The following is a 17,776-nucleotide window of genomic DNA, read 5'->3' as shown; positions in this document are numbered from 1 at the left end:
AAACTGGGAGTCCCCCCAAGATGAGAACATCCTTCAGGAAGGTCTAATACAGATAAGCGCTTGCTGCCAAACAAGAAATGCATTACAATACCTTTTTGGAAGTCTACCACCTTCAGTACCTACGTTATCAATAAAACACCCTTAAAAGTTGATTCATTAGTCAGGGCTCTGGGAACTCGTGTAGAAAGTAACCTAACCTTTGGTCAGCACGTGTCCAAGGGAGTAAGAAAATCCTTCTACACTGCTCAACTTCTAAGCAAGGGCATGGCATCTAGGTCCAGAGAGGTCATCATACAACTGTACTTGGCCCTCATCAGACCCATCACTGAGTACATTGCCCCATCCAGTATGTACCTGACCAGACGCATGTAGCAACTGGAATGTCCGCAAAGGTTCCCGACAAAAAGAATACATGGAGTAAACACAATGTCCTATACTGACTGCCTCAAAGCCCTGTCTCTTTACTCGGTATTGTATAGACTTCTGAGTGGTGATCTTTCCTGGTACACAGGGCATCTCTGGACCCTGTTCTGATAAACCTTTTGCACATCTGCAAAACAAACAGCATCAGAACTACTAGATTAAAAGACATAAATTTTGCTTGCAACATAAATAGGACATGTGGGAAAGAGAGATATGTTTCTCAGAGAATTCCCATTCTCTGGAACAGGCTTCCCATCCATGTGAAGCAGAGTTCCTCCCCATCCGTTTTTAAGCTCAACTTCGACCAATGGATGGGTACTTGGAAATTTACCCCTGGTCTGCATCCTACATCTCTGCTGGACAGACACAGGTCAGTAAATCACCACCTATATAACTCAAAATTCTGGGTCACATTCGGATTGCATGGCTAGGCTTATAACTGCCCTAATGGTCATTAGCCTAGTATACACACATAAACCTACATTATTAGCTATATATAATCAATATCTATCTATCTATATATATATATATATATATCTATATCTATATATATATATATATATATATATATATATATATATATATATATATACATACATACACACACACATAAATATGTGTATGTTTATATAATGTGTGTGTGTGTGTGTATATATATATATATATATATATATATATATATATATATATATATATATATATATATATACACCTATAGGTTTACTATGGGAATTGCGAATCAGCTTTGGTCGACCGTTAAAAATGTTGACCCGAAATGCTGAATTTGGAATTCCAAACAGTAAACCAAAGCGAAAATGAATACATCGACCACTGTGATTCGATGTATTCGACATAGCAGAAGGTGACATCACTCACCTCCAGCTATGCATAGTAACGTACCATTGAACTCTACAGTCAATGGTACCTTAATTATACTATTTTGCAGGAGGGCTATGTCCCCCTGCACCCCCTGCACATTAAATATACTAACTCCACGATTGCACTTCAGTGAGGAAATGGGCTAATTCCCTGCTCCTCACTGAAGTGTGACCTCCCTTCCCAGTCTCAGTGTGTCGCTTTTCAAATGATAGAGTGCACAAGTCATCTCAGTCATTTGTGCTAAACCTCTGGTGGTTCACTTACATGCCCCTTGGAAACCCTGATTTTGACCTTCTGTACTTCGACTGGCTGCACTTCGTTTAACTCATAGTAAACCACATAGACACACACACACACACACACACACACACACACACACACACACACACACACACACACACACACACACGTGTGTGCATACACGTGTATAGACTGAACAGCACAATATCGAGATGATAAACTCGAAAGTTGTAGTGCCTAAAAGTTTAAAAGCTCGAATGTCAAAACATCTAAAGTTAACGTAATGCTTAAATGGTAAATGTTTAAGTAGTTTGCTATCATTTTAAAGGAGAACTCCGCCCAAAATACACATTTCCAAAAGTGTTTTTCCTTACCTGTAATCCAAGACTAAACACACGCATACAGAAAAAAAAAACATAATTTAAAAATCATGTTTGCCTTTCTTTTCTGCATTTGTCTCATCTGTTACATCACAACAGCTGCTAAGAGTGGCACAATAATTAAGTTAGGTCAGTTATCTCAACAACAGAGACATTAAGGACAATGACAATTAAATGTACCTTATCAGTTACAGATTGCCACCATCACACCTCAGACAAATAATGTAGCCTAGAGTCTGAACAAAGTTAGGGCTTTCACGCTTAGTTTTCAGATGCAAATGTCTTTCCTTGTAATAAAACTGAGTTCCAGAAAGAAAGAAAGCAAATATGTTTATCTAACTTCTTGCTTTCTGTCAGTATATGAATTTGCATTTTTTCTACACTGTGATTTTTGCAAAAGTGCATGTTTCTTCTGGAGTTGGGGAAAGAAGCTTAACATCAAAGACACTAAAGCTAACTACAATATTTAAAACTGAATGCAACACAAACCATTTCAGCTTAAAACATAATGACCTCCCTTGATCTAGATGAGAATCCCTTCATGATAAGGTGGGCAATGTAGAAGGTCTTCCTAACTACTTTAGCTACATGGGTGTCGAATGACAGACTACTATCAACCTGGGTCCCCAGGTCCCTGATAACTTCTTCTGTGCTCAGTGGATTGCCACCTATTTGGTAGCTAGGGGTAACCTTGTTTTTCCCGAAGGGTATGACTATGCATTTTTGGCATTTAACTTTAGGCCGTGGCTCTGGCACCAGTTATCCGCTTTCTGTGAGACCCTTCTGAAGGATATCTGTGTCAGATGTGTTTTCTACTATGGCCCAGTTTGCAGTCATCTGCAAACTTTGTCAGCCATAACCCTCCTGTGTTTGCTTGTACTTGGAAAAGTAGACGCCAAACAAGAGTGGGCCCAGGACTGAGCCCTGTGGGACACCACTTGTGACAGGCTTTGAGTCTGACATGGCGCCAGCAACTCTGACCCTGTGGGTTCTGTCACTCAGCCAGTTTGCAACCCATCTTGTGATGTATGGGTTGACATTTAAGCTGATGAGTTTTTCAATGATACCCGAATGGGGTATTGTATCAAGGCCTTAGCCAGATCGAGGTAGGCTGTATGGACTGCCTTTCCTCATCAATGGCTTTGGTGACTGTTTCGAAAAAGTCAACCAAGTTTAAAAGGCATGATCTGCCTTTGACAAAGCCAAACTGGGTTGGATCCAAAGTCTGCAAATTCCCTATGTCTTTATTTATGAGGTCCATTATGATCCTCTCCATGGCTTTGCAGATAAGGCTTGTCAAGCTAATGGGCCGGTAATTTCCAGGGTCGGTGGAGGCACCGCCTTTGTGAAGTGGGACCACAGTTGCAGTGCGCCACTCCCTGGGTACGTATCCAGAGGTAAGACTTTGATTAAACAGCTGTCCTAGCTGTGGGTTTAATTCCTCATTGAGTTCATGGAGCACACAGCCGGGGACACCATCAGGTCCCATGGATGCTGTGTTTTTTGCTTTGGAGAGAGCAGTTCTCACTTTGGAGATGTTTGGGGGGCTGCAATCGCTTGGTATAGATATCTCTCCTTTGGGGCAGAAGTTTGCACTGAACCTGTCAGCCAGTATGTTGGCAATGTCTGTAGGATCAGTAATCTTCACATCATTTTGAACTAGTTCTGAGCATATCTGGGAGTTTCCTCCCAGGTTTCTAACATAGCTAAAGAAGGCCTTATGATTGTCTTTTGAGTCTTTAGCTATTTTTCTCTCGAAATTTGCTTTGGATGATTTTATGAGAGCTCTTAGTTTTTACTTATAGTGATCAAGGGTGTCTTACCTTTTAAGGATTTTGCTCTATCTTGTAGTAGCTTCCTCCTTTTGTTGTAGAGTTTGTTTATGGCTGGGGTCCACCAGACTGGACGCTTGCCTTTGGTACAAAGAGTCTTTGTTTTGCTTGGGATTGCCTTATCCATGCAGTCCTGCAGGTGCTGGTAGAAGGCATTTGTAAGTGATTCAGCGGCTTGAGTACTGTTTTCCCTGCTCGGGGCCTTAAAGGAGACCACACTAGTCTTTAGAAGTGTGAAGTCGGCTTTTGAGAATTTTCGGATTCTTTACTAGTTTGGTCTGATCTACAGTGATAATGTTGAACAGGATGCGTGATGTGGTTGATTTTGAGGACCTTTTTCCATTTGGCAGATTCCCAGTTATTAGGGAATTGAAGTACAATTTTTTTTACCATGTGATTCGATATGCGACATGCAGAGGTGATCACCACCTCCGATGATGACTTGCCACAGTCAATGGTACGTTAATACTACTATTTTGCAGGAGGGCTATGTCCCCCTGCACCCCCTGCACATTAAATATACTAACTCCACGATTGCACTTCAGTGAGGAAATGGGCTAATTCCCTGCTCCTCACTGAAGTGTGACCTCCCTTCCCAGTCTCAGTGTGTCGCTTTTCAAATGATAGAGTGCACAAGTCATCTCAGTCATTTGTGCTAAACCTCTGGTGGTTCACTTACATGCCCCTTGGAAACCCTGATTTTGACCTTCTGTACTTCGACTGGCTGCACTTCGTTTAACTCATAGTAAACCACATAGACACACACACACAGACACACACACACACACACACACACACACACACACACACACACGTGTGTGCATACACGTGTATAGACTGAACAGCACAATATCGAGATGATAAACTCGAAAGTTGTAGTGCCTAAAAGTTTAAAAAGCTCGAGAATGTCAAAGGCACAAAGTTAGCGTGAAATGCTTAAATGGTAAGTGTTTGATAGTTTGCTATCATTTTAAAGGAGAACTCAGCCCAAATACACATTCCAAAAGTGTTTTTCATACACCTGTAATCAAGACTAAACACCATGCAAGGAAAAAAAACATAATTTAAAATCATGTTTGCCTTTCTTTTCTGCATTTGTCTCATCATATTTACATCACAACAGCTGCTAAGAGTGGCTAATAATTAAGTTAGGTCAGTTATCTCAACAACAGAGACATTAAGGACAATGACAATTAAATGTACCTTATCAGTTACAGATTGCCACCATCACACCTCAGACAAATAATAATGCTTAGCCTAGAGTCTGAACAAAGTTAGGGCTTTCAAACACAGTTTTCAGATGCAAATGTCTCCTTGTAATGATAAACTGAGTTCAGAAAGAAAGCAAATATGTTTATCTAACTTCTTGCTTTCTGTCAGTATATGGTGCATTTTTTTCTACCTGTGGTTTTGCAAAAGTGCATGGCCTTCTGGAGTTAGGGGAAAGCTTAACATCAAAGACACTAAAGCTAACTACAATATTTAAAACTGGTCACCAACACAAACCATTTCCAGCTCAATAGCACCCTGTAATTACAGAGTCCCATATTTCTCATACTTTAACACTGAACAACAGTTGTTACTTTGAAAAGAACAATTAACTCAGCTACATTTTCAAGCCTGTCATTCAAAGATTCCTTAAAATGCTACAACAGAGATGGCCACTAATGAAAATCAAAGGAAGCAAAGTAATTAAAAATGCGGATTAATATTGACAGTGAAAAGTAAGCAGTTACAGCAATTTTGTCATCTGACAGAGAAAACTACAGTAAATGACCCCTCATCTTAAGGATTTCTTTCTGTCCCTCTAACATGACAGAAGGAAGACTAAGCCATTGGCTGTAAAATAAAATAATGCTAGCCATGGCAGTCTCCTTCAGATCATTTTGGGATATATAACAAATTAGAAAATAACAGTAACCATTTATTCTGATACAGAGGCATTCACAATGCAGACAAGTTCAAGATTTGCTGAAAAACATGTTTTCTTTTTCAGTTTTTTGGTTGGCTTTAAGGGTTTTATGGCAAGAAAATTTGGGTGGAAAGTTACGGTACAATATCTTGTTTTCGGACATCAAATGGCATAACCTTTTCAAAAAAATGTTGGCAATGTCTGTAGGAAGTAATTTAAAGGTTTTGAACTAAAACAGCATATCTGGGTTCCTCCCAGGTATTTTTCAAGGAAAAGAAGGGCTTTGTTGTCTTTTTCTTTTGGAATGTTTTGACTTAAAAAATCCTGTTTTGATTTATGGATCTTTTTTACTTATAGTGATCAAGGGGGTCTTACCTATTTAAAGGGTTTTGCTTTTTTTCTTAAATATTCCCCCTTTGTTGTAGAGTTGTTTATGGCTGGGGTCCACCAGACAGCCTTGCCTTTTAACCCTACCCCTTATATTTGTGGAATTGCCTTATCCATGCAGCTGAGGTGCTGGTAGAACATTTTAAGTGATTCAGCTACTTGTACCGTTTTCCGTGCCTCGGGTTGGAGACCACACTAGTCTTTGAGTGTGAAGTCGGCTTTGGAAGGTTCTTTTGCCTTTTTAATTCAGTAGGAAAAGATGAGGACATCCTTAATTAGTTCGTGTTCTTTATCTCACCAGGGGTGGGAAGGGTTTTAAACTTTCTCCCATGTTAATGATGATAAATATTCAAGTTAACTCCCCTTGTGGATGGTGACTAGTTGTCCATGGCATTTGACTTGGTGAATCCAGGAACCTTTTTTGGCTATAAAGTTTGGGCTTGAACATTTCCCAGTGATATTTTGGGTAATTGAAGTCAAAGTAACATGGTGTTTGGTGAACATTTTTTCCATCTAGTGTTTAGCAAGGATATCCCTTCCTGAGAAAGTCGGGAGGCCTGTAACATGATACAATTGCAAGCAGCTTCAAATGGTTTTAAATTTCACCTGGATGAACTCCGATGCATCGAAAACTAAACAACCAGTCTTGAAAAGTGAAGTCCTTCATTTATATGGATGTCTATTTGTGGTATTGTCCGATTTTGGGTTTTAAGAATTATGAGGTAAAAACCCAAAGCTGGTGTTCAGACCTTTAGCCTTACTTACAGCACAGACATCAATGTTCTCCACAGAAAGGGCCTCCACAAGGTGGTCTTTACAGATTTAGACTTCGCCATTAAGCCTGACCCCAGTTTCTCCTTTTTGTATAAGGATGGTAGGTTTAGAATTTGAGCTGCCTAAAGGGCCTACAGCACTGGATCCTTTTCCAATATTCTAATCCAGGGTGACGGTGCAAACCGTCCTTTCTTGAACACGTGGCTTGTCCAGCATGTCATCCCAGGTGGACAGACACTGGATCCCCTTTTAATGACACCAGTTTTAACAAGTAAACTGATCATTATTGTATGTGCATCATCTTGGTGAAGGTAGGATACTGCTCAAGGTCAGGGTCATACCTGCTGGGCTACATAATCAGAGAGCTCCTCAATGTCTCTTTTCATGTAGTCCAAGAGGTGCTCAGGTCGTTACACCAGCGTGGACAATGACTGAGTCATATTTGTACCTGCTGTTGAGAGACCTGAGTGCTTGCTATGTGGCGGATTCTAGCCCGACAGGCAGCTTACTGTGACCTTCTCCTTACTCAGTCTGGTGAGCGGACGCCAGTGTGTCTGACTATGGAGTCACCAATGACTAGTGTGTCTGGCATTGTGTTTGGCCTTAAGGGCTGTGACTGTTTGACACTCTGACTGTGAGGTCTATGTGTTGCAGGTGTTGTGTTCTGAGGTGGTGGTTGTTTGGGTGTCTGCTTTGGTGGCCTCTGCTGTTTTGGTAGATTTTTGATCAGAAAACCGAGTATGTCTTTGTGTGTTTATGTGTATGATTTGAGGTTGTAATGGTAATATGTGAGACTGGGTCTATAGTGTGTGTGGTAACCTTCTCCTCCTGACTGGTCTTGCCAGTCCTATGTTGAGAGAGCTCAGCCTCCAGTTTGGAAGAATAGTTGCACCTCTCGCATGTATTTGTGTTTTGTGGGCAAGGAGAGGGTTGTCGGTACATGAGGCAATTGTAACATTGCCTCAATATTCAGGTTCACCAGCTGAGCAGGAGAGGACACTAGCAACTGATCCTCGACATGCTAGAAGGAATAGACAAAACTTTAAAAAGATTCCCGGCGTGGGTGACCAGCCTATGGGTACTATCTAGACAAATCCGAGTTCATAATAAAATCAGTCAAGGCAGCCCTATGATGAAAGCACTTGGAGTCAAGTAGAGATGATTTTAATTATAGGATAGCTGATTAGATCAGTAGTATAGTTCGAGGAAGGTAGTTTAAGGGAAAATTTGAAGAGTGGACTTTAGGTAGCCCGAATAGTTTAAACCTGCTTAACTGGCGCTGCCCTAGTGTGCAACAGTGGCAGCTCGCTAAATCGGCTAAATCGCTAAAGCTGCTTTATAGCAGGGGCTGGAAAAGACAGGAAATGACCCAAAATGGCCAACAAACCACAAGTCACTGCCCTAAACCACTCCTCTGAGGACAAATGAAGGAGTTATGGAAATGACCCCTAGTGGCCAATAAAACTACAGTTTCAAGTCAGTATCTTGGGAAAAAAACCTAGATGGGTTGCAAACAGGCTCAAAGACAGAACCCACATGGTTAGAATTGCTGGAGCCATGTCAGACTCCAAACCAGTTACAAGTGGTGTCCCACAAGGCTCAGTCCTGGGACCTCTCTTGTTCGGTATATATTTCTCGGAGGTACAGGCCAAAACGGAAGGACTGTGGTTGACCAAGTTCACAGATGACTGCAAACTGGGCGCCATAATTGACTCTCCAGCCCACACAAGCATCCTCCAAAAGGGCCTCATAGAAACAGACAACTGGTGCCAGAGCCATGGCCTCAAGCTAAACGCCAACAAGTGTATAGTCATCCCTTTGGCAGAAAAAGTGCCCACAAATTACCACATAGGTGGTAATCCATTAAGTACGGAAGAAGTAATTAGGGACCTGGGGACCCAAGTTGATAGCAATCTCTCATTTGACAACCACATGGCCAAAGTGGTTAGAAAAACATTTTATATAGCCCACCTAATCATGAAGGGATTCACATCTAGATCAGGGGAGGTCATCGTGCCTCTTTACTCATCCCTCATCAGGCCCATAATTGAGTACAATGCCCCTTTTGGGATGTACCTTACCAGACACCTGCAGCAACTGGAAAGACCCCAAAAGTACCCCACCAAGACGATCAAAGGGCTCAAACAGATGCCATATGCTGCCCAGTTAAAGAAACTCCAGCTCTACTCAGTGGCATACCGCCTGCTCAGAGGCGATCTGTGCCCGACGTATAAAGCCATGTCCAACCCGGAATTAATGGACATGCTGCACCTCAGAAAATCCAAATCCCATCGAGCTACGTGCTCGAGAGACTTGAACCTCAGCACTGAAATAAATAGGACATGCTGGAGGGACAGATTCATAACCCAGAGGCTCCCTTCACTCTGGAATAAAATCCCAGTCCAGGTTAGGCAGAGGCCCTCATTGATTCTCTTCAAGAGGAATCTTGATGAGTGGATGGGAGATCGTAGGTTTACCCCGGGTATCACTTCTGTGTCACTGTTAGACAGAGGCACAGTATACTAACCTCGAAAAAGGGCATAGCAAAATTCATTTAAAATGGGTGGCGAAAGCCAAACACACTCTGGCTAGGCTTATAAATGCCCTAGGGCAGATAGCCTAGTATGAACCTATGAACCTATGTTTTACAATATCTAGATAGTTGAGCTTTACGTATTTGATATTTTGATAGTCAAGGTTTTAAACTTTCAGGCACTACAACTTCTGAGTTTACAGTCTCGATATTGTGTCATTCGGTATAATGGTAATATGGGATTTAAAAGTAGATTCGTATAAACATAAGTGAGTGTGTCTCAACAACAGGGTCCTCTTCAATACATGAACCAAATTGTCATTGGCTAATATGGAGCTATTAGGATGACTTTCACCTTAATAAGCTTCACCTTTTGAGGGAAGCAAGTCCAGGTGGCCACTTGTGGGCTAGAGAACCCTAAGGAGGTTCTCTGGTGATGGAAGAAAGTAGTAGTTATCATTGGACTTCCTGTTGGTTAGGGATGCAGGGTTTTCTCCATTTTCAGAATCTCTTCCATGACTTTAAGGAACTGACAAACCACTCATGGGGTAGCAGTAGGCACCTGCTGAGCTTCTCAACCAAAGAACTGGACTCCTTGTAGACTACATGGGAATATGAATGTCAAAAAGAAAATGGTAACTTGATATCAACCACTTCCACAAAATCCTAGCTTCATGGCATAAAGGGAATGGGTCAAGTTCCCCTTTGCCTGTTGATATACTATACTACCCACCATGCTTTTGGGGTACTACTATGAAACGCAGACTTCCTGAAAGTCGAAGTTCCAAAACAATGAAAAAAAAAATGCCAGAAAACCCCCTTCTTGTTTTTTGCAGGGAAGCAAGCCCCACTGCACCTCTCCCAAACTTTTATATACCAACTTATAGAAGAGCAAGTAATTCTGCCTAAAAGTGAATCATTACTGGTACACAATTTCTAATTGGGTGCCAGCAATGATTTCCTATGGAATAAAAAGTGTTCAGTGTTCTGCTGGCTGACTTTTTTTTTCCCGGCAGGCTACTGACACTTGAGCAATTTCACATCAAGCATGTGTAGGAAAGCCTGCTTTTGTTCTATATGGTAAGAACTCCTACTACCACAGAGTACAGAAAAAAAACTTGGGAGGATCAGTAGCACTGCTCTCATCTCCAGTACACTGATGTGCAGGAAGGTTTTGATAATGTCAAGATACCCTGAACTTTCTGGCAGTTATAATGCCTCACGGTGACTGCGGATGGGCAAAATTTAAGGGACGGCCAAACAAAAAAACTGTTGGTGCAAATCTACCACAACAAATGGTGTTATTAGGCTTGAGAGAAGAAGAAAATGTGGTGATCCACATTCAGATGATCATTAGTCCAATAAAGAATTCTGATACAGAATCTCACAAGTGGAATCATGGGTATTATTGGCACCTTGAGACAAAAGGAAACCAGAAATGTGGAAGACTGAAGAGAAACTTTGGCTTTCAGGGCCTATGTTGCTCTGTCTACAAGTGTCTTTGCCTTACACAACTGAGTACACACCATTGTGATTTTCCTGGATTCACAGTTATTCCTAGGGACTGAACAAACTAAAAAGAGGCTGTCTCACCAACACCTAATGGATGGGGTAGCTAGGAGGACTTAATCATTCAGGACGTCCAAAGACTGCATCTAGTCAGCTTCTGCTAGACGAGGATAGACTGATTCCACTCAAACCATTCAAAAGTTGGAATGAATGAATGAGTTTGGACCACTTAAATCTAGAATTAGCCTGAGGTTATTTTGTCTTTTTGGCAATAAAAAGAACCTGGAGTAGAATCTGGACCATGTGTATTCCGCTGGATTCCCCTGGATGTCTCTTTCATTCAGAAGGCTTCATAGTGAACAAAAACAAAGCTCGCCAAAATGCTATACGGTCTTGGGATGCCAAACAAAACAACCAGTTATCAAAAAATCGATACCAGCGAGCCAGAATAAAAGCAATCCAAAGATTTAATGAAACACAAACAAACTTAAAACTGTTTGTGTTTCATTAAATCTTTGGATTGCTTTTATTCTGGCTCGCTGGTATCAATTTTTTGATAACCGGTTGATTTTTGTTTGGCATCCCAAGACCGTATAGCATTTTGGTGAGCTTTGTTTTTATTCACCATTGTTCCGTTGTATTAGCGATTGCCAAACTTTCATACTTTTCAACATTCAGAAGGCTTCGGTGCCACTCTCTGCTGATGGGAGTGGAGTGTAATGGGGAGATGGGGACAGTGAGGTAGAAATAAATAGTATTCTGTAACCCCTGAATATTACCACGCATGTACACCTTTCCCAAGTGATCACTTTCCACACTGACAGGTGAAAATAAAAATGATCCCTGTGTACCTACAGAAGGAAAGAGTCAGTCAATGTCTCATGGCTGCCCTGACCACTCCTAGGTAGCCCATGGTTGCCCCACAACTGCCAAGAACCCCTGTCAGAGGACCACCACCCCTAAAGAGGCTGTCTTAGTTATTAAAGGTTTATCCCAGATTTTTTTCTTATTATCATACTGCCCACATCTGAACCATATCTGATGTGGGTTTCTCTGTATTTTCAAGAACATTCTTATTTTAAGCCAAAAGTGGTGAGGATCTTGCTTTCCTTTACCATCCCCCATGTACTTTCACCTCAGGTCTAAACAAAACTGGTATGAGGCATTTTGGAAGATTGCCAGGACATTCTCAGCAAAATTCATGAACCTAAGCCAAACATGCTGGTAAACAGAACTGCTGGATGCCACTGACCTACAGGAACCTCTGGTGACATTATGGGGTAGTCACACTAAGATTAACCACTGTGGATACCACTACCAATTGGGATTTGAGATTTTCCTCTACTGGTCTACTGTTTGTAGTACCTCAGACACTGAGAAAATTCCATAGTACAGGCCAAATAGTTAAGCACCCTCAAAAAACTGGAGTATGTATAAATAAACTTCAAAAAGTGGGCAACCTCCATCCACTTTTTATCTGGAGACTTGAACATGGTGCTCTGTTATACTGAATCCTTTCTAAAAGTAAGGTATGTGGTTTGTGATTCTGACAAGAAACTATAATCACTGTGAGGATGCAGACCACTTTTTTCAGAATTTGGCTACTGTATCTGGTGTCACCCAGGCATCTTTTGTAGCAGCTCTAAGAATATTTTTTAATGCTGAGACCATCCATAAAGACTGTGAGGTAGACCTAAATGCCGTTCACAGTATTAGCTGTGGTGATGACATGTGGCCATTTGGCCAATTCCTTGTCTGATGCATAATTCCTATGAACTCCTCAAACTTGAGTCCACTGGTGAAAGCCAGAGACATCAATGTCATCCTTCTCATCCTAATCAGCTCTGAGAGACTCTGAGTATGTGTTTGGGGAGGGGGGGGGTCAATAGGTATCCTTTCACAGGATGCCTTTCTATCCGCCTGCAATGAATGTGAATTAAACAAGAAGACATTTTTTTCTAGAAGCCAAAATGGTCAAGGAAAGCTGCTGAATAGCTTTAGTATAAGAAACTGCAAAGTCTGCTGCCAATCAGCAGAAATTTCTGCAACTTCAGAAGAGGCTGGCATCAACAAAGGGTGCACCAAAGTGGGCAAGTCACAGAGCAGAAGTGTTCTCAGTAAAAATTCACACTGGCATCGATGTCGACATTAGTTCTGAGGCATCTCCTAACAAAGTCCCAGCCATCAAAACAGCAAGCCCCACATCAATGCTAAAATAACAGTGACAAATAATGATGACGCCTTGAGGATAACGGTGGGGTTGGGTGTCAGCATAAAGGTCAGAAGCATCAACACTAAGACGGTCAACCCAGACATCAGCATCAATGCCATCTTCCCTGGAACATACATCACTGATGTAGAGCTCAACGCTAATGCCTCCACTGTCAACAAAGTTCACATATTCAAGGGAATGTATTTGTGTAGGCGGATACCAATAACACAGGTACCAGTGAGGAAAGCCTTAATATCCCAGTCTAGGGAGTAGAGGTGATAGGAGATTTTGTTTATCTGAAGTTGGAAACCTGGATGGGGAATACAGACCAGAAAAGATTTGTTCAGACAGGAAAAAGGCTTCTACAAACTTCCAAAAATAAAAGTCAAATACTACTGGTGAGTGAATAATAAGCAGAAATATCAGAAAGCACTGATGTTTTCATGACCCTTCAAGCGAAATATTTTACAAAAAGCAGCCTGGAGCCATCAGAGATCATCTGAGTAATGTATGTTGCAATGAAAACCTGGAAATGAAGAGGAAAGTGGTGCATTACTAGATAGGAGAGGTGCCAAGCAACCCAAGAAAGGTCTGAGTTAATAAGTGATCCTAATGCTTGAATCCTTAGTCATATGCATTAAAGATGATGGACTCATTTGTCACACTTACTACTACATCAGTGATTAAAACTTATTTTGTAATACAGTGGCATTCTGTAGTTGGAAAAAAAAACAGATTACTCAAGTTGTTTGATTCTTACCGGCTACAAACAATAAAAGCTGAAAAAATGCAAGATTAGTAAGGTCTGACCATTCGTTAATGATAACAGTAGACATTTTTGATTATTACTAAAATTTTTTTACTATTTTGCTGACAACCAACTTTTGTATTATTTAGCTGTAAAATATGTTACGTCTAGCTTGAGGTTTGTCTATAAACATCTGCATGATTCCATGCTGTTCTCAATAAAATTAACTTCATATACTGCTTTTTTTATATTTATAACATTTTCCAAAGACAACAAGAAAGTAAATCTTGTAGCAGTAAAACAATCACCAAGTGAACAAAACCACCCTTACCTGAGTCAGGCCAGGTTTTTTAATTACAGACGGTATAATACATCTTGGTCCCGTTTCCCCTGCAAATCCACATCTGTTAGATACAAAAAAAGAGAAATTATGTGTTCAGTCTCAGTAAATGTCACTTACCTACCTACATACTTTGATCAACAAAACCTGTCCCATCAGCACTGAAGAAACAGATCTTATGACTAGTTAAAGTGTAGGATTAGGAGCAGGACAAAATCAGTTAATGAAAATGGGTCTAAATTGAATTAAGGTTCAGAAATTAAATCAGTTGAAGGAGGGAAGACAGAAATAAAGAAAGAAAAAAGTCAAACAAAACTACTTTCAAAAAGTCTCTACATTTCTCCAGACTGGAATTTCTTAATATATTAATTTGTATTATTTTATTTTACATTTGTTGACCGGGAGAATCCGACTGGATATATGTCCATTTTCAGCGGAGGCCGGGGAGAAAAAAAACATATAGAGTAAATTACATACAGGATAGGAATAGATACATATACATATTATATTTATAATAACCAACATAGTTGCAGGATAGCATCCATAGACAAGACATTATTAGGAGAAGATAGGCACAGGCAAAGAGAAATTTACTTATACTAGATAGTAATTGTTAGAACCTTCAAGTTACAATAGAGCATATGATACTTTACCTAGTTGTTAACCAGTAAGCTCACTGGACACAACTATCTATTTTCAGGGGTGAACTAGGTGCACTGTCTGGTTAAATGCCTGGCTCAGAGTTACATAGCAGACAAAAGAAAGTGGTAGGAATCAAACACTATACCCAGCACACATGAAGCAGCTAATTAAGAGCTCAGAGCTTTAGTCCTCTGTACTACCTGCCAGACAATGGCTCATATCATAATGAACATGTCACAATATGGCACTCGGCTGGCAGAATATTCTAAAATTATTATAACCCAGCAAAATCATAGCTATCAAGTAATGAAAGCACACTGTATTATTAAGCAAAACAACAGTATCCAACTTAACTTCATACCAGCTGAACAGTTACCATCCTGTAATAACAACAGTCCATGGTATCTCTACCTACTCACTCCCAACCGCCACCACTACAAAACATCTTAGAGAAACACAGACTAATCTGAAAAGTAAAATAATTGCTCACCTTAAAACAGAAGAATAAAACTCAGGGAAAAAATAAGATCCTGGAGCAACATGTTTCAGTAATATGCAGCAGAATTCAGCTGCAGGAGATGCATTTGGTTGGGGTGCAAACAGAAGTCAAAATATGAAAGAGTAAGTCAGAGAGAGAAAAATATTTCCAGAAAGGTGAAGCTATCATTTAACTTCAAGAGCTGTGGTCATCTGGGATAGTAGACTAATCAGTGAGCTTAGACTTGGTACAGAATATGAAAAGGTGGTCAAATGGGAAAATGTGAAGCTTGATGGGAAGTAGTTTGCCAGGTGGAAAGATATGCAGGAAATGTGGTCCAAATGGAAGGACAGGAACTAACTTAAAGCATAGTCTTGCTATATGGAAATCAGCCAGCTACAAGTTGGGGGTGGTCTATTCCACTTTTAGGAAGGGTGACGAAGCTACAGGCATTGTACTCTTATGCCAGGCTATTTTACTTTGGCATTTCACTCCATGCGTTTATTTTCATTACATTCATTACATACGATACTTGTACTGATCTATTTTTTTAAATAGTTTCCTAGGCAAATACTAGGCTAGTGCCCTTGCGGTCCATTTTAATTTTAGACAGTTTTCCTTTTTGTGCTCAACTGAACTTATCCCATTTGGTTGGAAAGTGGCTTTACAGATCCCATGGTTAACAACTATATATTACTCCTAATGAGAATAACTGGGATCATATTGTAAGACAATTTGAGGGGATAAAGCATTCAGGAGCTGCGTTTGTCCACCAGCAAGGAGGCAGTCTCAGAGTAAATAATCTACTTCCCATCCATACAGCCAATTTGTGCCGAATACAGAAAGGGGTGAACCTTGTTTTATGTGGATGGGGTGTCTATCCCAGAGCATTGGCATGCTCTGAGAGATACACCTGTTCCCCCAAACCATTCTATTGATGTAAACCATTCTGTTGATGCTGCAGAAGAGGTTCAGATCCCTAGAGAGAGTATTTCTGATGCCATTTGATTTGTTGATGTGCAGTAAATCTATCCGTATTGGGTCAGAGAATGCCTTTTAAGTCAGACACAGGTCACCTCCCAGCAGTCTTACAGGACACCAAGTACAGTGACAGGACTTTCAGTCAGTACACGAAGGACACATTGTTTAGGCCCTGTATCTTTTTAGTTGTTGCATGTGTCTGGTCAGATACATGCCAAAGGGGGCATTATACTCAATGATTAGCCTAATGAGGGCAGAGTCAAGGGCGACAATGACATCCCTAGATCTAGACATAGTTCCTTTGCTTATAAGGTGTGCAATATAGAAGGACTTTCTTACAATAATGGACACATATTGGTCAAAAGTTAGGTCACTGTCCAAGATCCCAAATCCTGAATAACTGGGTCAGTTCTTAGGGAAGTATTGTTAATGTGATAGTTCCCTGGGATACAATAATGCATTCTTTGGCATTTAGTTTCAGTCCATGATTTTGCCACCAGTTACTTATTACGGACAAACCTTCCTATAGGATGGCTAAGTCATCGGAGTCATATTTTTTTTTTTTTTTTTTTTTACTTTTAAATGAACCCACTACTTATTCACAAAACGGCTTACAGGACAGTTTTTGTTTAGTATTCAGTACTTTTTTCTCTGTTGTTCCCCTCCACCACAGGTTTAGACCAAAATTCCACAGACTTCAACAGCCTGCTACAGTTTTGCCGTTACAATAAGACCATTTGCAGATTCACCAATGAAGGAGGAATGTGAGGGAGCTGAACTACACAACTGGAGAAGAAAAAAAATGTAATTCATAAGAAGTCTGAACAGTTCTAATAAAACTTGCATTTTGGCAGATATTACAGTTCTGTGTGGATTTTTACTTTTTATGTTTCAGTTTTATAAGCAATAAATTATTAATTTCCATGCTTTATTTCTACAACCCTTTCAAGCCACATCTTGGCTCCCTGCATATGTGCATTTTTATAATTTATGTTCTTTATCACAATGTCTTTGATACCTGTTTTAATTCATGACTGGGCACCTCTAGCACCTCCTAGCTCAAAATCAATAGCACACCTTTTAGTCTTGTGTCCCTCACAACTAAAGTCTGATAAGTAAACCACTACTAGGACACAGACAATGTCCAGAAAAGAAACTCTGACAGCAGCTGATAGGCACTTAGCTAACAAAAGTGCTACTGATCAAATGCAAGTATCCCCTTCACATTGGCTTTATCTTTGGAGTACACTCCAAGCTATATAAACCCCTGTTAATCAGCTAAAAATCTGTGATTCTTGTTTTTATCTGCCTACTAGTATCTCTGTAAAACTGTGCTGCTGACTTAGCTGGAGGCCCCAACCCCAAAATATGATAAGGCATACAGTAATTAACGATGCCTTTTGTTTAATCTTTCTTTCCTTCTTGCATTTCCCCTAATAAACTTTATTCCAGCAAGGACATATTTGCTAACCTTCTACTCCAGATGTTCTGTCGTCCTAGTGATCT

The 17,776-nt window shown here is 40.5% G+C and overlaps 1 protein-coding gene across 1 annotated transcript in view; it reads right to left on the bottom strand.

Moving 5' to 3' along the window:
- ACTR10 (actin related protein 10) overlaps positions 1-17,776 on the bottom strand; it is a 757,243-nt gene that overhangs the window by 714,995 nt on the left and 24,472 nt on the right. Inside the window, exon 2 of the mRNA XM_044074447.1 lies at positions 14,161-14,233. Within this exon, the coding sequence (XP_043930382.1) occupies positions 14,161-14,233 (73 nt within the window). The remainder of the gene's footprint in view (positions 1-14,160; positions 14,234-17,776) is intronic.

Source organism: Protopterus annectens, chromosome 6.part0 (assembly GCF_019279795.1).
Source record: "Protopterus annectens isolate FY-2018-M chromosome 6.part0, PAN1.0, whole genome shotgun sequence".
Lineage (NCBI taxonomy): Eukaryota > Metazoa > Chordata > Ceratodontiformes > Protopteridae > Protopterus > Protopterus annectens.
This window is presented reverse-complemented; position numbering and strand designations above follow the sequence as displayed.